This window comes from Helianthus annuus, chromosome 1 (assembly GCF_002127325.2).
Source record: "Helianthus annuus cultivar XRQ/B chromosome 1, HanXRQr2.0-SUNRISE, whole genome shotgun sequence".
Taxonomy (NCBI): domain Eukaryota; kingdom Viridiplantae; phylum Streptophyta; class Magnoliopsida; order Asterales; family Asteraceae; genus Helianthus; species Helianthus annuus.
Genome location: NC_035433.2, coordinates 62,788,219 through 62,810,619, shown reverse-complemented (window position 1 = coordinate 62,810,619; position 22,401 = coordinate 62,788,219). Strand labels below are relative to the sequence as shown.

Here is a 22,401-nt window from a genome sequence, read left to right as displayed (position 1 = left end):
AAATTACATTTACTCGACCCATGTAATACATGAGTTTTTTTAAGATATAACTTTTTATTATTTGATATATAAAATTAGATTTATTCAATTCGTACAATACATGGGGTTTTTTAAGGATATATTTTTTTTATTATTTAGTACAAAAAATTACATTTATTCAAACCGTGTAATGCGCATATTTTTAAACATGTAATTTTTTTATTATTTGGTATATAAAATTACATTTATTCAACTCGTGTAATAAATGAGGTTTTTTAAAGATGTATTATTTTATTATTTGGTAGACAATATTACATTTATTCAACTAGTGTAATACACGTGGTTTTAAAGAAATGAGGTTTTTAAAGATATATTGTTTTATTATTAGAATATAAAATTTATTTATTCAACCCCGTGTAATACACGGGGTTATAACCTAGTTTAATTATATTTTTTTATATAATTAAAGATGATTTATTCTTTTAATTTGTATTATATTTCACAAATTAATAAACCCTAGCGTAAACTTTTGTCTCGACAACTTGAGAGCAAAAATTATCATTATCAGTTACAATAAAGTTGAATACAAAGTAGAAAAATTCAAAACTCAATTATTCCTTGAAGACCCAAAAGGTTTCGAAAAAGTGATAGTTTGGAATTAAAATGTCTGCGACTTTTAGGTTGATATTTTTAAGAAATTGACTGCATCAAGGTCACACGCGACTAGGTTATAACCCGGGGAAGATGGATAGGCAGAATGCATGCAACGGTCATGCGGCCTCGGGAGTGAAAACGCATGCGGAAGATGTTTCGTCACCTCGGGCACCAAACAGTAATCATCAGTCCTCTTCCCAAGACCATGGTGCGGCTGGTGTTAATAGTGGGACCCCTCAGACTAATTCAGGTAAGAATGTGGATAATGAAACTGGGCCATTCCAACAACCAGGCCCAACTCCCCAACATATTTTAAGGAAAAGGACTAGGGATTTAAGAAGCCCACCTTCGATTGGCTCTACACAAGGTCCACAGGTTAAGGCAAATTTAGGCCATCCTCAACATGAGTCTAAAACTATTGATTTAAATTGTGTGGCCTCATCTCGTGATCAATCATCTTCCTCAAATGATGATATGCCTCCAGATGTCACCCAGGTTATTTTCCCGGATGTCGATGAACCTTCAGCGGTTCCCAATGCAGCCGAGGTTCGGTTAGATGCAGATTTGGATGATACTTTGGTAGTAACCGAATCTCCTCTGGTAACAGAGGTTGATCTGACAACTCAGGTGGGGGCTATTATTGGAATCAAAATGGACGGATTCGAAAATGATACTGCAAATCTGATTATTGGTGAGGAGGCTGAAACTGGTTATCAATGAATATTTTATCCGTCAATCTCAGGGGAGTCCGAAATTCCCGAAAATTAGACTGGATTCGTGGCCTAAAAACGAGTAACAAGGTACACTTCTTGGCGATTCAAGAGTCTAAACTGAAGGATTCTTTTGATTTCGGTTTTAATCTACTGTGGGGGAGGTCGGATTTCGAAAGAGCTGTGGTCGATTCTCATGGGAGGTCGGGGGGCTTAGTTTCGATGTGGGATCCGTCCTTGCTCAATTGTGACGAAGTGATAAAGGATAGATTTTTTCTCTGTGTTGGTGGGACTCTTGTGGCCTCTGGGACTCGTATAAACCTCGTCAATGTTTATGCGCCAAACATACCGGTGGCCAGAAGAGTTTTGTGGGAAGAGTTGGTTAGTTTGAGGAATTCACGACAGGGATTGTGGGTCTTTATGGGGGACTTCAACGACGTCAGGAGTCCGGAGGAGCGGTTTAACTCAGAGTACGTGGCATCAAATGCCGAGGCTTTCAATGATTTCATACTTGCGGCGGCGCTTCTCGAACCGAATATGGGAGGAGCAAGGTTTACATATATGTCTGATCAAGGAGATAAGTTAAGCAAACTTGATCGGTTCCTGGTGTGTATCGGACTCGTGGAAAATTGGCCTACGGTTGCCGTACAAGCCCTCGACAGAGCTTACACGGATCATAGGCCTTTGCTTCTCACTATGGTTCCGTCGGACTACGGACACATTCCATTCAGGTTCTATAATTCTTGGTTCGAGTTACATGGCTTTGTTGATTTTGTTCTTGAGAAATGTAGGTCGTTCTCATTTGACGGTCCAGCAGACTTAGCTTTGGCAACAAAGCTAAGGTGGCTGAAAAACAGGATAAAGGAATGGATTTCTAATGATAGGCGGGAGCGTGAGGAACAATATTGGTTTCGAAAAAATCGGGTACGAATGATAGAAATTTTGGCGGAGGACAGATATTTGAACCAACTGGAATTAGAGATGAGAACAACCGATAAGCATTTCATTATGGAATATGAGCGGCTTAAGGAGCTTGATACGAAACAAAAATCACGGGTTAGGTGGGGGCTTGAAGGGGACGAGAACACTCGATACTTTCATAGCACTGTCAATGCAAATATTAGTTCTAACAGTATCAATGGGGTTCTCATAGATGGTGTCTGGGAAACGAATCCAACTGTTGTCAAACAACATTTCTTTGGGTTTTACGAATCAATATTTGCCGAACCAGTGTCTGTTAGACCATCAATCTCCTGTCCAAATATTTCGGTCCTTTCGGATGAAGACGCAAGCTCTCTCATTAGTCCGTTTTCGTTGAGAGAAATCAAGGACGCCGTTTGGGATTGTGACGGTGACCGTGCCCCGGGTCCGGACGGGTTTAACTTCAAATTTATCAAACGATGCTGGAGTGGCTTGGAGGGGGATTTTGCTAAGATTTTTGAGGAGTTCTTTGTTAACCCACATATTAATCGTAGTTGCACGTCCTCTTTCATTGCCTTGATCCCGAAGGTTAAAGACCCGATGAGGCCTTCTGATTTTAGACCGATTAGTCTAATTGGGTGTATAAACAAGGTAATCTCAAAAGTATTGGTTAACCGGCTCAAGCGGGTAATTGGCAAGGTTATTTCTGAGGAGCAGACGGCCTTCCTTAAAGGTAGAAGCATAACGGATGGGCCGTTAATCCTAAATGAGCTTTTTGCATGGATGAAATCGACAAAAAAAATGGGCATGTTCTATAAAGTAGATATTCATAAGGCGTATGACTCTCTTCATTGGGGATTTCTAAGGTCCATCATGGAACAAATGGGATTCCCGATGAAATGGTGTGATTGGATTATGGCGACCCTTTGCTCAGCAAGGGCATCAGTGTTAGTGAATGGGTCACCAACACCAGAATTTGATTGTTCTCGTGGCCTTCGTCAAGGGGATCCTCTATCCCCGTTTCTTTTTGTAATAGCCATGGAGGCTTTGACTGGAATTATGAAGAAGGCCTCTATGGCAGGATTGTATCACGGCATCCGATGCAATACTAGCGGCCCAATCTTGTCCCATTTTTTATATGCTGATGACGTAGTTTTTCTTGGCGAATGGTCTACAACTAATGCACTTAATTTGAGAAGAATACTTAGGTGCTTTAACCTGGCATCCGGTCTTAGAGTGAACCTTTCAAAATGCAGCCTATATGGGGTTGGAGTTGGAGACCATGAGGTAAGTGATATGGCATATGTGCTCCGGTGTCGTGCCGGTTCATTCCCTTTTCGATATCTCGGGCTTCTGGTAGGAGCTAACATGAACTTAGTTAAGAATTGGGATCCCGTCATCAAATTGTTTAAGAACCGATTATCTATTTGGAAGGCAAAAACCCTCTCTTTTGGGGGCAGGATAACGTTGATTAAGTCGGTTCTTAGCGCTCTTCCTACTTATTTTTTTTCTCTATATAAGGCACCTCTTCAAGTCTTGAAGCAATTAGAGAGATTAAGGAGGGTGTTCTTTTGGGGTGGGTCGGAGGAAAAGGCGAAACTAAATTGGACGGCATGGGAAAAAACTATAGGCCCAATCGAGTATGGTGGCTTGGGTTTTGGGTCATTACAAGACGCCAACTTAGCAATGCTCTCAAAGTGGTGGTGGAGATTCAAAGTTGATAGAAACGGGTTATGGAGGAAGGTGATCTGGGCTCTACACCAAAGCTCACGTGCGTGGACTTTTATCCCTACAAAGGTTTCTATAACTGGCCCTTGGAAACAGATAACTAGATGTGCAGGAATTTTGGAAACTAGAGGCATTGACTTGTCTAAATCCATCATCGGCATTCTTGGGTCTGGGGTGGACATATATTTCTGGGTCGATATCTGGTTTGGAACGGAACCGTTGGCTTCCCTTTTCCCAAATCTTTTTGCAATCGAAAGGAACAAGTTATGCTCTGTGGCAGCCCGTGTCCAGGAGTTCGGAGTATGCCAGTGGTCATGGAAGAGAATTCCAGCAGGTACGGTAGAAATTGGTGAGCTGCACCAGCTTAGTTCACTTTTATTGTCAGTCTCCACTTCCTCGGAAACTGATATTTGGCAGTGGATCCACCACCCATCAGGTGAACGGTTACCTACGAGGAAGGCGCTAGCCAGAAGAGGAATCCCGGTATCAACGACGGTATGTGCGTTGTGTGGCGAGCTCGAAGAGACATGTGAACATCTGTTTGTAACATGCCAATTTGCTCAAATTATTTGGCATGTTATTGGGCAGTGGTGTAAATACCCAGCTCTATATGCTTTTTGCTTTAGGGATGTGTTGGACTTTTATAAATGGGCTCCAGGAGGTAAGAAGAAAAGAAAGGCATTCCAAGCCATAACTTTGATAACCATCTGGTGCATTTGGAAACAAAGGAATGAGATAGTTTATGGTGGGTCACAACTGTCCGTAGCTAATGTGGTTGAGGAGATAAAATCTAGGAGCTTTTTCTGGGTCAGAATTCGAGCAAAGGAGTTAAACATCACATGGGATGCCTGGAAGAAATTTGATGTATTTTAATTTTTAATTCTCTGTTGAGGAGTTTGGCTGCTTGGTGAAGAGCCTTGCTTGGTGTATACATATTGTGTGTGATTGTAATTTTGGTGCTAGCATCTAGCTAGATTTAATAAAATTTATGTTGGCCGTTCAAAAAAAAAAAAAAAAAAAAAAAAAAAAAAAACCTCCTTTATTACTCACCAAATAGTAGTTGAAGAATCAATTTTATGGTAATTGATTAACCCATTCCCACACTACAAGGATAAATAAGTACACGAACAATTTAAAATTTTAAGTTAAATCATAGACAATGTGCCAGTGAGTTCATGATGAAGTGGTAAGGGAGAAACCTGTTGTTTTAAGTGATCCAGGTTCGATTCAGTCCTCATCATTAGTTTCTGTGACACCAGGTGATGATGAGAGACTAGACACCTCATCAAATAGAATGAAAACTTCAAAGAATGAGATGCTCATTCAAAGATGATGTTCGTTATATAGGGTTGAATTATCAACAATGATAGTTACAAGTCAACTACCAACACTTAGAATTACAACAGTTGTGTTATTGTAAACCTGTAAACCATCACTGGAAACTTCAACAAACAACCCATCGGTGATTGGTAACTAAGTTACCACTAACTGCATGTCCCTGGTGCACAATTTGCCACTCCTCAACTTTTTTTTTTTTGAACGGCCAACAAAATGAAATTTTATTAATACATAGAACTAACAAACTAGTTAGTCCACACCAAGTTTACATTACATCACCAGATACACCAAAAAAATTTAGCTACATCTATTCGCAACATCAAAGGCGTTCCACTTTTCCCATTGTATACCTTTCAACGTCGAACGGGTTGTGATCCAAAGGAAACCCAGCTGCTTGATTTTTTCTATCACCCGAGCCATATTGAAGTGCCTTTGGTTATACATCAGATCATTCCGTGCTTCCACAAGACCCACACAACAATTTGCATTATAGAACACACCAGCTTCTTCCATTTTTTACTCCCGCGGACTCGCTTATACCACCCGAGCAAATCTTTTACACTGAACGCATATATGTCCGATATTTTGCACCATTGTGATACAAAGTCCCACACCAATTGTGCCACCCCACAGTTGATAAATAGATGGATTGCATCCTCCTCTGCTTGCCCACAAATTCTGCATTGAGATGACCCAATAAAGACATTTCTTTTAAAAAGAGCAACCAAAGTCGATACCCTGTCTAACGAGATTGGGCAACACCACCCCTTCCATAGGAACTTCTGCTAGGGTCTCGTCCCTCGGATCCCCCATATTCTAGGGACTAAGTTACCATTAATTATTCAGTTCCCATTGCCAATATTACATCACTGGCGCACAATTTGCCACTCATCAACTATGTTGCCACTAAACTTGTAGCAACTTGCTAATGATTATCATTCACGTTGACCGGGCAACACTGCCACTCATCAACTATGTTGCCACTGAACTTGTAGCAACTTGCCAATGATTATCATTCACGTTGACCAGGCAACACTACCCTTGCCAAGGTCTGTGTCCCTTGGAACCCATGCCAGGGTCTCTGTCCCTTGGACCCCCATGGTCTAGGGTTTCGCCCCTAAGAACTATTAAGGTTTTTTGGTGTTCAAAATCATAACATTCTTGATCGAGAGTACTACACAATTCCTAACATGTATCAATGTTTATCATAATTGCCAAATTAGTTTGATAACATTAAAAGCAAAGCTAGGAAGTAATGTTTGATTTTTACTCTTCAAATACATAGAAGCCAAATTCTTTGTCAAAAGTTTTCTAGTTTGTCAAAAGTTTTATAACCGGGTTATATAATTTTTTGAGTTAAATGTCATTTTAGTCCCTGTAGTTTGAGTCATTTTGGCAGTTTAGTCCAAAGGTTTGAAACGTTGCCATTTTAGTCCAAATAGTTTTAAACGTTGTCATTTTAGTCCACTGGGTTAACTCCATCCCTTTATTTTGTTAACTAGAAGGGCATTTCTGTCATTTTATATGTAATTCTGTTAACTAGAAGGGCAATTCGACCATATAAAATGATCGGATTACCCTTCTAGCTAACAGAAAAAATGGACGGAGTTAACCCAGTGGACTAAAATGGCAACGCTTGAAACTATTTGGACTAAAATGGCAACGTTTCAAACCTTTGGACTAAACTGGTAAAATGACCCAAACCATATGGACTAAAATCACATTTAACTCTAATTTTTTTTACATATGGTTTGGCTGATCTAACAAGTAACAACTTATATAACTTATTTCATGAAAAATAACACCTAGCCACTTGGGGTTATGATTAAGAATCTAATCATCATACAATCGATCTATTGAATTCTTAACTTAATGATTATGGTGGATTGTTGAACAAAATTCCGTTTCTAACCACTAGAGTACAACTACATAATCCTATATATATCTCCCGTCATATATAATACCGATTAAAGAAAATGAGATCTAGTGAATGATTTTTATGACCTGAGTTTATCAAAACAGTAATGAACAAAAAAATCATTAATTGGTTCAATATTTTTGCCTTCTTTCAATTTCCCTTTGAAACTTCTCAAACTCCGGTACATGGTCCATCAAACCAAACTAGTGTTTTGCAAAATGTTTTTTTTTATATATATTTTTCTTAATTGTATAATGAAGCAAATAAACTAAAAAGGAATATTATAAAAAAGAAAAGAGAGCAAAGAACTATTTTTTATATGGAACTACACGTCGACATATATTCTTATATACATCAAAACATTAAATTTTTAAACCTTTACCTACAACCCCTTTAACTTTCTAAAGAAGAAATACTTTTCTTTCTTAAAAGTTTATAGCATAAGATATTAGTCAAAGCATATATTATATAAATGGAAGAAACAAAGGAGCTCCCAGAACTAGAAAAAATTAAAGAAAATAAACATATGGTCAAAAAGAGGCAAAATCATATTTACATATGCAAGCATGCAAATTGCATTTCTGATTTCTTTTCCTACTAAATTGTTTAATTAGTCAAAGACCAAGGCCAAAACAAAGCACTCTGCATTTGACATGTTTTATGCTAGTGTCTATGGCTGCCGGTGGGTGGGCGGTTGTTGGCATGGAGTGGTGGCAGCGGCAGCAGCAGCGGTTGTGGAGGTTGCGACTCGTTCACAAGATGGGCACATGGTAAGAGTGGTGGCCGGCATTTGCATGTAAAATGGTTGAGAAGTCTTTAAGGCCCGAAGCTCTTGAAGTTCTTTTTGCAATCTTCGGTTTTCTTCGGTTAAGGTTTCACAACATCGTTTTAAATACTCACAATCAACCTCGGTTTGTTTCAATTTTGTCCTGCGATTATTTCACCAAGTTATTTTACTTCTTGTAACTGTTCTTTATGTAAAGACTAAAATACGATTAGATAACAATAGCTGTAGGTAACGGGCAACAAACTTCCGCCACAAAACTAATGGAAGACATTTACATACCTTGCCCTTCGGTTTTGAAACCAAACTTCGACTTGTCGTGGACGCAGATTCAACTGTTTAGCTAAAGCTTGCTTTTGTTTCTGAAACAAATATCCACCATACAGAAGGTATTAGTTCCATCAACTACCAAAATAAAAAGTACATAGATAGATACACATTTAAATTTTGAAATCTATGAATATTAAGTTTAGGTAGATGGATGTTGTTAATGAGTCGGTTTTTGGTAATGCCGTACCCTAATGCATCATGACACAATGTCCCTAACGGTTAATACAATACCCATCAAGTTATCATGTTTGCAAGTTGGATTCAGTTTTTTTCATTAAAAAAAACATAAGTATATATGTAACATACAATATAATTTATTTAAAGTTCATTTAATGTAATCATCTCTATTTGGTCTAATAATTCCTTATGGAACTGGGGAGTCAAATCGTTAAACAATAAATGTAAATGTATAATGAATAAATGAATGGTGTTGACATTACATGATAATTGCATGACATGATGGCATGAAACATTTATCATGACATAAAGAATTACATTCATATAAAGTTAGGGTTAAAACTTAAAATACTGCAAGTTGTCGGACTCCTATCATACATCCCATAACATATAATCAATGAAATAGTACAAGATAACAAATGTAGGAACTTGACAAAGTGGCATCCAATATCTACTCTCCTCACTTCTTCACACAAATCATTTATTTCTAGTACTTGTATTTGTCACACATATGATCCATATCTTGCATTTTGGCGTGACACATGATTTAATATAATCTTGAAAATAATTCTAATAATTCAAGAAATGACATATGATGATCATGATTGAAGAACTCAAGATTCTAGAGAGAGAAACAGGAGAGAGAGAGAGCTTACAGGGTTAAGTGTGCTGTGTTCTTTAAAACTATCTTCAAGAAAAGCAGATTGTTCTTTAGTGAGTCGGAGCTTTTTCCGGGTCAGCCCGTTTTCATCTTCATCACTCATACCACCACCTCTTGAACAAGCTCTTTGATCTCTTTCTTTAACATCTATCAACTCAAGATTCATTGTTGCTAACTCCAAATCTCTTTTTCTTGAATGGAATGATGATCTCTCACTCTTGAATATTGAAGAGAAATCCATCTGAAACGACGACGTACCACTGTTACTGTTGTTCGGTGATGACTTTCCGGCTGCCGGTTCTTCACCGGTTTCTTGATCAGATACCACCGTCAAGGGTTCAACAACCGCTATAACAAAAAAGACAAAAACCCATCAAAGATTTGAGTAGAATATAACTTTTTTAAACAAATAATATTATTTAATAACTGGGGTTTTGAAAAAGATTAGATTTTTACAGTTTCTTGATAGCCATGGGAAAGACCGGTGAGTTGACGACGGTTGCGGTGGTGATCGGAGAACTGGGGTGAACGGGAGGAGATCAAGCTGCAGCGGCGGTGGCGACGGTGATGACGGTGGTGGCGGCGGCGGTGGTGATTGATCAGTTGAAGAAGTTATGATCTTCTCATCAGGTTTCTCTCTCATCATATTTTTAGGGTTTCCTAAGCCCATGCAAAACCCTAAATCTTGCATCTTTTGTTGGGTGGATCTGGTGTGATGATCCAACAAAGAAAAGGGTTTTGGAGTATCTCCTAAACTCAAAGCAAGCTCCATGGTTTCTCTCTCTAGAAAGTAGAACTAGAAACTCTCTTTTTCTCTCTCTAAAACTCACTCAGAAGATCTGTAATGACATGAGAAACTATCTAAAGGACAAAAGGAGACTTATATAAACAGGGTTCGAGGATACAGTAAGTGTGTACGTATGGAATAAGAGAGAGGGTTTCTAGAGAGAGAAAGAGGGGATGAGAGAGAGGGAGTAATTTTTTACTTGAAATTGTTAAGGATTAAGGAAGAGAAAGATTTAAAGAAATGGAAAGTATAAACATAGGGCCCAACAGCAAAGACAAAGTCATTTCTTTTAATGTTGGTCTGATTATTTCCAATTAGAGTAGTTTATGTTGTTGTTTTTTGTTTTTGTGTTTGTAAAGAATCTTTTTAGGATTTGATTTTTGGGTAGGGAAAGATTGACCCAGGAACAAATCTTGGTTGACAATCATACGTTAATCTTTATTATTAATATCGCATGCCTACTTCTTGTGACTACTACTAGACTCAAAAGAGATGATATATGCATACGTATTAAATACTTGTACCATCCCTACTAAAGTTTATAGTTTTATCTGTTTGAAATTTAGAGGAGCTTATTAGTTAACTATATATTGTAGGCATAATAATAAAATTATTTGTCATGAGAATTTGGTTTAGCGGTTGATTGGTATGCCTTCTCGAACGCAAATGAATACAAACAAATGTTTATGAACACAAACGAACGTTATGTATTCATTTAAAAATACCATCTTCACTTTTCATCAGAAAAAAATACGAAGAATCCATCAAGAATAAATAAATACTTGACATAATTAACACAAAAAATTAAGAAAGTTGTCAAGCTTTAACAGAGAAGTTGAAATGATCAAACAAGAGATGTTAGCGAAGGTGTGTAGTGTATCATATCGAATTTTAAAAATTAAAACCAATAAAATGAAAATATTAACATAAAAAACCTTTAGAATAAACACAAAATATAAATGAACACATTCTCCAACGTTCACGACCGTAAACGAACGAGCGCAGACTCTGTTCATATTCGTTTGTTTGTCCTATGGAACAAAATTTCTTGATTGTGTTTGTTAATTTATTAAACGAACTTTCCACCATAATTCACGAACTGTACACTAAACGTTTGATTCGTTTACAACCCAACAAATTTTATATAACATCATATCTTTAAAGTTATAAAACAAAAGTTGTCCCGGGATCTCTTAAATGCATTTATGTTTTATCATGTTATCACTACTTTTATTATATCTATTATTCATACTTCTTAAGATTTACGAAATTCCACATTTATTTTTCAATTGAAATACTTAATTAGCTTAAAAAAGTGTTTCGGAAATATTTAAACAAAAAATGGAGTATTAATCATTAATATGAGGTTTTAGACTAACTTATAAACTAGTCGAGTTACTCATGGGCTAATTAAGACCGGCTCACAAAAATTTTGTGTCGAGATGAGATTGAGCGAAATGGGCCTAAATTAGAGCTCATTTAGATTCTCATGTATACATGAGTTGAATAAAAGAAATATTAAATAACACTACAAAAAAGATTTATAAAGATAACATCTTGAAATTACGAATAAATAATCATTTTAAGTAATAATGCAAGAAAGACGGAATATGATATTTTGAGAGGCGAAATAAGATATTTTGAGATAAGATACGTTTTATTAATATCGTTTTTTAATTAATATGGCACACATCAACTTACTTATTTATTAAGTAGTGGCGGAGCATCTTGGTGGCCTGGGGAGCCCCAGTCTCTCGATTTTTCGTTCATAGTGTTAAATTTATCGAAAATTTCTGATAATTATTATTTTTAGTGTAAAATATTAAATTTTTAAGAGTTTGGTTCCCACTGATTTGGATTTTGAGAGTCCATCCTCCATTAATTTGTCGTTCAAGCTTCGTCACTATAATATTAAGGTATAGATTATATAAGAAAAGTAAATCAAAACTACACCACTTTTATTTTATGGTTTTGCCGACGTTATTTGAATGTACTTATGCCTTGACTGTCGTTCAAAAGAAAAAAAAAAAAAAAAAACTTATGCCTTGACTTCTATGTCTACTTTATCTTATACGTGTGTAAACAATTTTCTTGTTATAAAGTGTTAATCAAAAGGTAGTTGGAGGATATATAATATAAAATTTATATATTATGGCGGTTGTGATGTTTTATTGGTGAGATGAGGTATGTATACTGGGATTATTGGCTTGACTGTATAGCTAATCAATCTCCATTCCTTCATATAGCTTAGGCCCTTCAATTGAAATGACTTGTGCATAATATGGCTGCCCGGTGTGCCCCTCCCCTATACCTTACCTGACCATACCCATACCAAATCAAATCTATCAAAGATTTGGAGGTTGCCTTGCCGACATAATTCTTAGTGATATCAGTTATTTATATCCATAAATATATATTTATTTTTAGAGTAAATTACACTTTCTATCCTTTATGTATTACCAGAATCAGAGATGGCAAAAAAAACCCAAGCTCGACGGGTATACTCGAAATCTGAAACATACGGGCTGGGTATATCCGAAGACCAGTGGGTATGGCCGGGTACGGCTTAAAAAAAGAAATAAATTGGGTATGGGTACGGGTATGGGATTTAGTAATACCCACCCGATACCCGACCCATTTACCCGAATAATACCCGAAAGTATCATATTATAGATTTCTATACGTATAAACTTAGTACATGTACTTATTATCTTCTCTATAGTTATATGTGGATATGTATTCGGCAGGTACTTAGTGAAGAAATAACTTATTTTTGAGCATGTATATTTGATATGGAAGCTATCACCCTTTATTATGTGGATGTTTATACAATTAGGTGTTCCTAATACAATTACTTAATTAAGTAATCGTTTTAATTTATTTTGGTATATGTGGTCTGAATATGATATGTAAGTTATTTATCATATTTTCATTTGCTATAGTCATTAAAGTAGTAAATTATATAAACATCAAAGTAAAAATTGCACATTTTTACCAATGGATATTTTTATGAAATTAACGGGTATACCCAATACCCGCGGGTATGCCCGATACCCGACGGGTAATTACCCGACAAATACCCGACGGGTAACGGGCCGGGTATGGGACAAAGAATTACAACCGGGTATGGGCCTGGGATTACCAATACCCGGCCCAAGCCCGGCCCATTGTCATTCCTAACCAGAATTTTGAAACGTGCCCTTTAAAAAAACAATTTCAATCTATGTCTAAAATTACCATGTTATGTAACACTTTATGTCCTTTTAAGCAAACTAAGTTAATTATATCAGATAAGTTGAATTAAACCAAAGGCAAAAATGGTATTTAATAAATAAGTGATTCAGATTCCCTTTTAATACTATTTGCATCTTCTTCCCCAAAAATTAGGGTTTCATAACATCAGCAGCTAAATCCCTTTACATGCTCTCTATCTATCACCACCTCTCTCTCTCTCTCTCCTTCTCTCTCTCACACACACGCACACACACACACATCTCTCTCTAACAGCACTACCTCACTAAATTGTATGAGACCTTTTATTACATATGTATACATAGCTTTAGACACTTAGCATGACCCTAGACCACAAAAACAAGGTTGAGGATGACCATGGTGATGTTGGTTCGGTCGTTAGGGCACCGGGGAGGCGCTAGGGTTTCGGTAGCAGTGTGGTGTGGTGGTGTCCAACGAGGGTGGGGCGGCAGGAATAGATAGCGACGATGGTGATGGTGGAACCCTGGTAAGATCCGATCTTCCTTTTTCTTTCTCATGTTTGTCCAGCGATAAACAACATCTTTGGCCGAAGTGATCTTATTTCTTTCAGAACCGATCAGATTCCGTCGTCACTGTTAGGTTTTCGATTTCAGCAATCTATGGTTTAAAAGGTTGGAACTCAAGTCAAAGGGGAATTATTGTTGAAGTTTGATATATTACAAATCCAAATCAATACAAAAGGAATTTGATATATCCCTCTTATTGCTTGTTTTAACCAGAGTTTGTTGTTTTATGTGGTGAGGATTGTTTCAGATCTTATAGAGAGAGGTTATAAAAGGGTTTTTGAGTCAATGGTATGTGAATGGTCTATTTTGCCCCTGCTTAGTTTAAAGATAACTGGGTTAACGTTTAGATTAAAGGACATAAAGTGTTACATAACATAGTAATTTTAGACATAATCTGAAATTGCTTTTTTTTAAGAGTACGTTTCAGAATTCTAGTAATACATAAAGGAAACAAAGTGTAATTTACTCTTATTTTTATTTACAAGGATGTGTTTAATTTTATTTTTAATTACAATTAGCATTAGTATTAAAAAATTTGAAGTTATTTGTATTGAAAGGGAAGGAGGAGGCAAAAAAGGTTAGTGTATAGCATAAAAACTCATTACATCTAAGACTCTAATAGACCTAAAATATGTTCTGACAAGTTGGTCTAGTGGTTAGTCACTTGTTTTCTCTTCTTGAGGTCTCAAGTTCAACTCCCACTAGCATCACTTTGAAGGACATTGGTGGTGGCAATGAAGTTTAGAACTAGGCTTCTCTGGAGGTCGCCAGTTCGAAACCGAGCCGAACCGGGTTTTACCGCAGTGGGCCTTTGGGCGGCGGGTTTTCCCCGGAACTGGTGGCTTGGTGGCTCGGGTATGCATCCAACTCTGACCGTTATGGAGGAGGGGATGCATTTGCTCGATTGAGGGCATCTCAGGATGCTTATCCGGTGATTTAGTTGGCCGTTAAAAAAAAAAAAATAGACCTAAAATATACTACCATAAAATTCAAAATAGTTAGTTAATGAAATTAATAGTTTATAAATTTCACAAATCAAAACAACGGTCAATGACACCAAAAGGTATTTTATAAAAAACTATTTTATAAAATATGTATGTAAAATCTACTACTACACCTTTGACCCTCTCTTACCCATTTTTTTGCTAAAGTTTCGTGCTATTACTTAAATAAGACTTGCACCATATAATTTTCCTGCTATTACTTAAACTAGGTTTATCACCGTAGTCGCGTTGCGGCGAACTTCTTTTGTTATTTAGTCTGCGTTTACATGTGTTTTAAAATCACTACGAGCGCGTTGCACACGGAACCACTAACAAGAACAAAAAGAAAATGTAAAAAAACAATAAAAAATAATCGAAAGAAAATCAACCAAAAAAGTTGAATGTTAATGTTGTTGTTGGTATGAAACACGTGGTCAGAGATGAGCAAATAATACTGGGTACCGGTACCAAATTTCTCGAACAGAAGGATCCTAAGTACCAATTCGGTACCGACTTTTGGCATTCCAAGTACCGATTCGCTACCGATTTTTACCTTCATATACTGGTACCGTAATCGGTATTTTCGGTATCGGTTGCCACCGAGCTCTGATCAGGGATGAGCAAATGGTACCGTGTAGCAGTACCGAATTTGCCAAACTAAAATATTTTCAAACTCAATTCGGTACCGATTTTGGCGTTTTCTGTATCAGGATGGTGCCGATTTTTACCTTCATGTACTGATAATGAACCGAACCGTATCGGTATTTTCAATACCAGTTATCCAACTTAGAAATTAAAGAAAATAATAATAATTATTAATATATTAATATATGATTATAATATATTAAATAAACTGTTCATTTCATTTGCCTAATTAATATATAATAAAAATAAATAAATAAATAAATAATAATAATAATAATAATAATAATAATAATAATAATAAGACTTACACTATATAATTTTATAAGAATAAATTAGTTTAATATTCTTGCATAAAGTAACGTAATTAAACAAAATTAGAAGAAAATTATTTAATTTATGTATGTAAAATAATCAAATTGCCATAAATCATCATGTACTTTAGATTATATTAAAACTTATGACGGTTAATATGATGCTAGCTCACGTGCTGAAAACTTTTGGCTTTTAGTAGGAGGTTTTTGGTTTATTCTAAAGCAGTGTGATAATAGAGTTTAATTTGTAGCGATTAAAAGCTATGTACCATTAGCCGTTAAAAAAACTTACAGCGTATTTATATGAGGATAAAGTGTATGAAAATATTTTTAGAAGTCCTTTTTAATTCTGATTTAGGGTTGTTTGACAACTTATGAATATAAGTACTGAACCAGTAAGATGTCTGAACCATTAAGTGTTGAATCAGTAAGAGGTCTGAACCATTAAAAGCTAATATAATGCTTAACCGTTCAGAGGCAGATGTCTGACCAATTCAGGTTAGAGGTCTTAACCATTCAGACTCAGTATAGTGCTTAACCGTTCAGAGGCAAATGTCTGAATCATTCAGACATTTACTCGTGAAACAAACAGTTTAAACCATTAAGTGCTGAACTAGTAAGAGGTCTGAACCATTAAAAGGTAAACAAACAGCCCCTTAATTCAACATTTCAACTAATGTCTTAACAATCTTTTGAGTCATACTAATTGCTAATTGGTAAAGCAAAGTGTAACTATCAAAAATTTGGTGGATCTTTCTAAACGCCATTTTAGTGCCAAAGCATATTTCTCTCCTAACTCTCTAAACTCTAAAAACTAAAAGAAATGCGAGAGAGGAGAAAATAAATTGGGGATGCATCTTGGTGGCCACCCCAAAATTGGGGTCAAAATTATGGAATATAAAGGTAACGGTGTTTTTTGTCGAGGTCGTGATGAGCCATCAATTATACATATTTTTAGTGAATAATTACCGTCGTTTTAAAGTACTTTTTATAATTTCATAGTTGAAAATACTACTTAAATTGCTCCTATTTGTTAATTCCACGTTTTAAGGGCTCTGGATGAAAAAAGCGAAAAACGAGCAAAACTGAAGCAAAAATTCGGGATTCCAAAAATATCAGTTAAGTACCATATAGGTACGACCATGCATGGCTATGGGCACAACCTTGCATATCAACCCACCAGTACAAGTCAACTCAAGTTTGGTCAACAAAAGTCAATGATATGCGGAAGCATAGCTGTGCAACCCTTTGGCACGCCCATGCATCAATAAGACAAGGGATAAAATCTTTCAGACCCGACAAAACTGGCACCTTTTGAAGCGTTGTCTGGACACCTGTCCATATAGGATTCAACAGAAAAGACCGAGAAAGGACAAGAAAGACAACCAGTTGTTGGGAGAAAGGACGAAGCATGACCGTGCCCAACCATGCATGATCGTGCGCCCTGCTCTCACCCAACGTATAAATAAAGGCCTTGGCTGCCTATGTTCCTCATCCAATCCACTCATTCTTCTCCCACTTTTTAGACATATACATTCTGGTCTTGAGAGGTCATTAGGAGTTTGGGATCACTCTAAGAAAACACTTGTAATAGCTTAGTTTAAGAGAGAGATAGAAAGAAAGAGAAAGAGAGAGAGAGAGAGAGAGAGAGAGAGGGAGAGAGAGAAACTTGTAATCAACAACCTTCACTTAGTTGTTTGATTCTTACACTTGATTCACCATGATCCTTCGCATGATCATAGTTTGTGGACAAGTTACTATGCATATTTTTGGCTAAACTCTTTGTGTTTCATGGATTGTAACTGAAACTTGGTATGAATTAAATGTTTAAACTTTTGCAAAGAGGTGTATTATGTCTTTGATAGTTCTTTATACCCTTCTTCGTTAATGAGGCTTGTGATTTAGTTTTGGTCTTTGATATTGTGGGTGTTCTCGATAAACTTAGTGGTGTGAAGCCTATTAGTACACTCTTGAGGTGTGACAACCCTTATACTATTACGGGGATCCAATAATAGTAAAGGTTGACCGATTTGTGGAAATTTTGACCAACCTCACTTATCAAGGATATCATTGTTGGCATGCATTACCTATATGTTAGGCTTCAATGATAAGCCAAAACTTGGTTATTCTTCTTGTGACAACCCTCATAAATCCAGGTATCCGTACAATTTAATTAATATAAATTAGTGCTTAATGACTGTGCTGGATTACAACTGGTGATTTAAACTGCTTTCTGAATTTTTATCATACATACATGTGCATCACATTTCATATTGTCACATCACTTATTGCATACAAACTTTAGTGACATAAACGATGCACAAAGCACAGTTAGCACCGTTAGCGGATAGCTCAGAAATATGCTGACAATGTCAGTACATAGACAGACAGTGTTTTGAGACCCAGTATGAGCCAGAGACAAGGTACTACACTAGTATGGAGTGTAGGGAAGTAAGGACCATAAAACTGCGTCAGTAGGTGATAGTTTAAGTGCCAGAAAGTGCCTAAAACCCACTCAAAGTGCAGAATTCTGCATATTTCAACAAAATTCAGCTTTTTTTAACAAGCTATAAGTTGCAAAAATATGGCAAAATGGTCCTGTATACTTTCCTAAGTGTCGGGAATTAAAAGTGCCACAAAAAGCTACATAAAGGACACTATACGGTATAACTTAGCACTTTAACGAAACGGTATCTAACCGAACATCCGGACATTATCCGGAACACCAAAATATTGCTAGAAGCATTGTTTTATTATTTCTTGGCTAGTTATGGTTCCCGAACACCCTAACATACTATATAATGCATCCTACACATAAACACTAGATTTTTACACTTAACCTCCAACTATTTACCTACATTATCATTTAAAATTACAATTAACCCCCCCTCATGATTTACGGACCAAGAGTGGCCCCACCTCAAGATTTGCATAATCCTTCCTAAATCTCCAATTGATATTACTTGGATTTGGATTAGATCTTACTTGTACTTCATGAAACATAAGAACCTTTGGACAATAAGATCATATGGTTATAAGAAGGATAAGGCCTTCATCTTCATCACCACAACTCTCACTCTCTCCTTCTCTTAAAGCTCTCGGCCGAACACCCCCTTCTCACCATCATCATCATCATCAAATCTTGTTCATCATTTCTAAGGCCTCTCAAAGGTGTTAAGCTTCATACAAAGGAGCTTGGAACTCTTGGATCTTGAAGGACCACTCACACAAGCTTTTATCCACTCCATCTTCACACTTGTTTCTTCCCTAGCTTAGAGCTAGTAGTAAGATCCTTTTTAACCTTGTTTACTTCCATTTTGATTGGTTAAAAGATGTGTTATGATGAAAATCACTAGAACAATAAAAGACATGAACAAGAACCATGAAACATAAGCTTACATATGATGATATGTTGGTGAAATGATGTTGTTTAATATATGTATGATGTTTGATTGTTGTTTACTAGAGATTGTGATGTTGATCATCATATGGAACTTGCTAGATTGTGATTAAACACATGATCTAGCAAGAGAGAGGATGATTATGTGACAACATAAGATAATCATCTTCTTGTGTAGACATGAACTTGATGAATAAAATGATTTCTTGTAAAACAAAAATCAAAGTAATCTAGTAACCTTATAGATCTAAGATGTATGAATGGTTTTTCTAAAAGAAGCAAGTTCAAAAGATGATTTTTAGAAAATATTGGTTCTTACTTAAACTACACTATTTTTAGTGGGAAAACAAGTGTATAAACACTTATGAAACAAGAAGGTATAATAAAGAAACATTTTTGTAGAATATGATTACAAGTTGTAAACACATAGTTTCTTTAAGAATAAGGATTATTAAAGAAATAAACACATTTTGGAGGGTAACTAAGTCTATTAAACTTATTACCAAGTCACTACAAGTTTTAATAAAAGATCAAGTTCATGTTATTATGTAAAGTGTATAGTTTTTGCACTTGGTAAGAATACTATTGTTTAGAGTTGATTGTTGATTGTTGATTATTGTGTGATGATTTTTGAAAAGGAAATGATATGCTTTAATAGCATGGACACCTCCATTTTCAAAGGAAACTATGGCAAAATTTTCAAAAAATACAAACATTTTGAAAATATTTTCTAAACAAGTATTTACAAGTATGTTTTAAACTATGTTTTTCAATATAAACTTTGCCATAAATTTTGTTACAAAAATACAAGTATTGGAGGTTGGTTTTTGTAAATAAAAATGGATAAATATATATTTAGAATATATATTCTATATTAAAGACACTGTGTGAATATTTGTATATTTGTGGAATAGTTATATTATTTTAGGGTAAAATAATATAACTTACGTATATCATATTTTCAACAAGAAGAAAATATATTATTTTTGGGAGATAAAAAATATATTTTCCTAGTATGTTTAGAAGATATATGATTTTTGGGAAAAATATATATTTTCTTGGAATACACTATTTTTGACAAATAAGTTATAGTAAGAAGGGTAAGAAGTGTTTTAAACCATTGGATATTTGATCTAATAGTTGAGATCAATAGAGTATAAAAATGTAAATTGTGTTTTAATTAGAGGGACCTTATGTAAAATTGAAGGGCAATAGTGTCTTTTTCAATGTTTCAAATATGGTAACCGTATCCTACACAACCAAAAACACCTACATTCACTCCTTTTTCCTTAAAAATCGGAATTAATAATCAATATCTAAATCGGAAGCCTCTGTGTTTTATATAAGATTCAAGGCGTGGTGTTTTACGTTTAGAAGAACTGTAATCAGATTCACGGCGTGGTGTTTTAAAACATCTGGATAAATTGACTATGATTCAAGTCATGGTGTTTTATCTGGAATCTAGAAAACACCATGACTTGAATCATAGTGTTTTATCTGGAGACATTGTTCAATACAAAACATTCCCAGATTTTAAAACACCATGACTATGATTCAAGTCATGGTGTTTTATCTGGACAATCAATACAAAACATTCCCAGATTTTAAAACACCATGACTATGATTCAAGTCATGGTGTTTTATCTGGAGACATTGTTCATGGCGTGGTGTTTTAAACATCTGGAAACATTCACTATGATTCAAGTCATGGTGTTTTATCTGGAATTCAAGTCAGATAAAACACCATGACTTGAATCATAGTCAATGTCTCCAGATGTTTAAAACACCACGCCATGAACAATGTCTCCAGATAAAACACCATGACTTAAATCATAATCAATGTCTCCAGATTTTTAAAACACCACGCCATGAACAATGTATCCAGATGTTTAAAACACCACGCCATGAACAATGTATGATTAAAAGATGTTGCGATCAAAAGATGATGAAGAATATAAAACAATAATGTTTCCTAAAATTTCTTCTAATTCAAAAATCGATTCAAACCCTAAAAAAACTCATCGCCAGTTTTTTTTTTTTTTTTTTTTTTTTTTGGCAATTATTCTTGGAAATCAATTAAATGATAAAAATGTCAAATTACTAATATACCCTTTTGAATTAATTAGGATAAAGGACACTTGTCATTCCCAAATTATTTCTCACACTTCTCACAAAAGTCCCTTTTTTACAGGATCCTCTACCTATATATATATATATTCTAAAGTAAGACTTGAAAATATATTATTTTGAGAATACGATACATGTATAAAATACCCCCATCATTGGGAAGGAAATACGAAATTAAATACTTGAGAAGTATTAATACAAAAATATTGATTAAACAATTATTCCAAAACGAAATATAATTTAAAGTTAAAATAATTTATTTTAACAAGAAATTATAACTTGGAATAATATTGGAAACATAAGAAACGTAACTCAAAAACGTAAATACAAAGGCAAGGCAAGGCAAGGCAAGGCACGGCCCGTTCGTCTAATAGACATTAGTACATTGTAGGGAGTCGTGTTTGCTGACGAGATCGGAGTTACTAGTTTTGAAAACGCAATACTGTGAGTTCATGTCCCCATTTTCTTTTAACTGTTTTCAGTTTTATACTTCGGGGGTGAAATACATCTTACAATTATCACAGGCGTTTTATACATGGTATGATTAGCTTAAGGAGGGTTTTACTGCTTGATCATGTGAAAGGTGGGTATAACGCTTAAGGCCATTAATCCTCATCGTAGAACCGAGGGACATGAGTGATAGATCTATTTGGGTGTAGCGAGCCCACACCCATGGGGACCAGGGTGGCCAATAGGGTGACTATGTCTTCCAGCCGGAGGCCCGGTACAAATCTGCTAGGTTTGAGTCTTCCTGCACCATTTCACACATACCATTGGCTTTGCAACCCATTGGTGATCTGTTTTTCCTTATTGCTACATACCAGGGACTTACATACATACAGACATACTTTAAAGGTTTATTCATACACACACACATAAACTCGCTCAACTTTTGTTGATGTTTTTCAAGTTACATGTATTTCAGGGAACTAGTGGATCTGGCAGGGGTATGCATGTGTCTTCAAGCTGCGTCGTGAATAAAAGATGTTATCCATGGTTGTTGAGTTTAGGGGGTGTATCCTATTCCTGGACGGGATACATATTTCTAAACTCAGGTTTTATTTAAGTCTTTTGTGGAGTCTTTATGAACTTAGTTAAATAAGTCTTGGTTTGTAATTTAAATTTGGTGTCGATGTTTTCAAGACAAGTATGTGTGGTATTTCTAAACT

General features: G+C 35.7%; 1 protein-coding gene across 1 annotated transcript; it reads right to left on the bottom strand.

Moving 5' to 3' along the window:
- Positions 1-7,750: 7,750 nt before the first annotated feature.
- LOC110868265 (homeobox-leucine zipper protein HAT14) lies at positions 7,751-10,170 on the bottom strand. The gene is made up of 4 exons (XM_022117392.2): positions 9,657-10,170; positions 9,196-9,548; positions 8,315-8,394; positions 7,751-8,177 (listed from the first exon to the last, which is right to left on the bottom strand). Exons 1-4 carry the CDS (start codon positions 9,970-9,972, stop codon positions 7,919-7,921), a joined length of 1,008 nt encoding a protein of 335 aa, XP_021973084.1. The 5' UTR covers positions 9,973-10,170; the 3' UTR covers positions 7,751-7,918.
- Between the last annotated feature and the right edge of the window lie 12,231 nt (positions 10,171-22,401).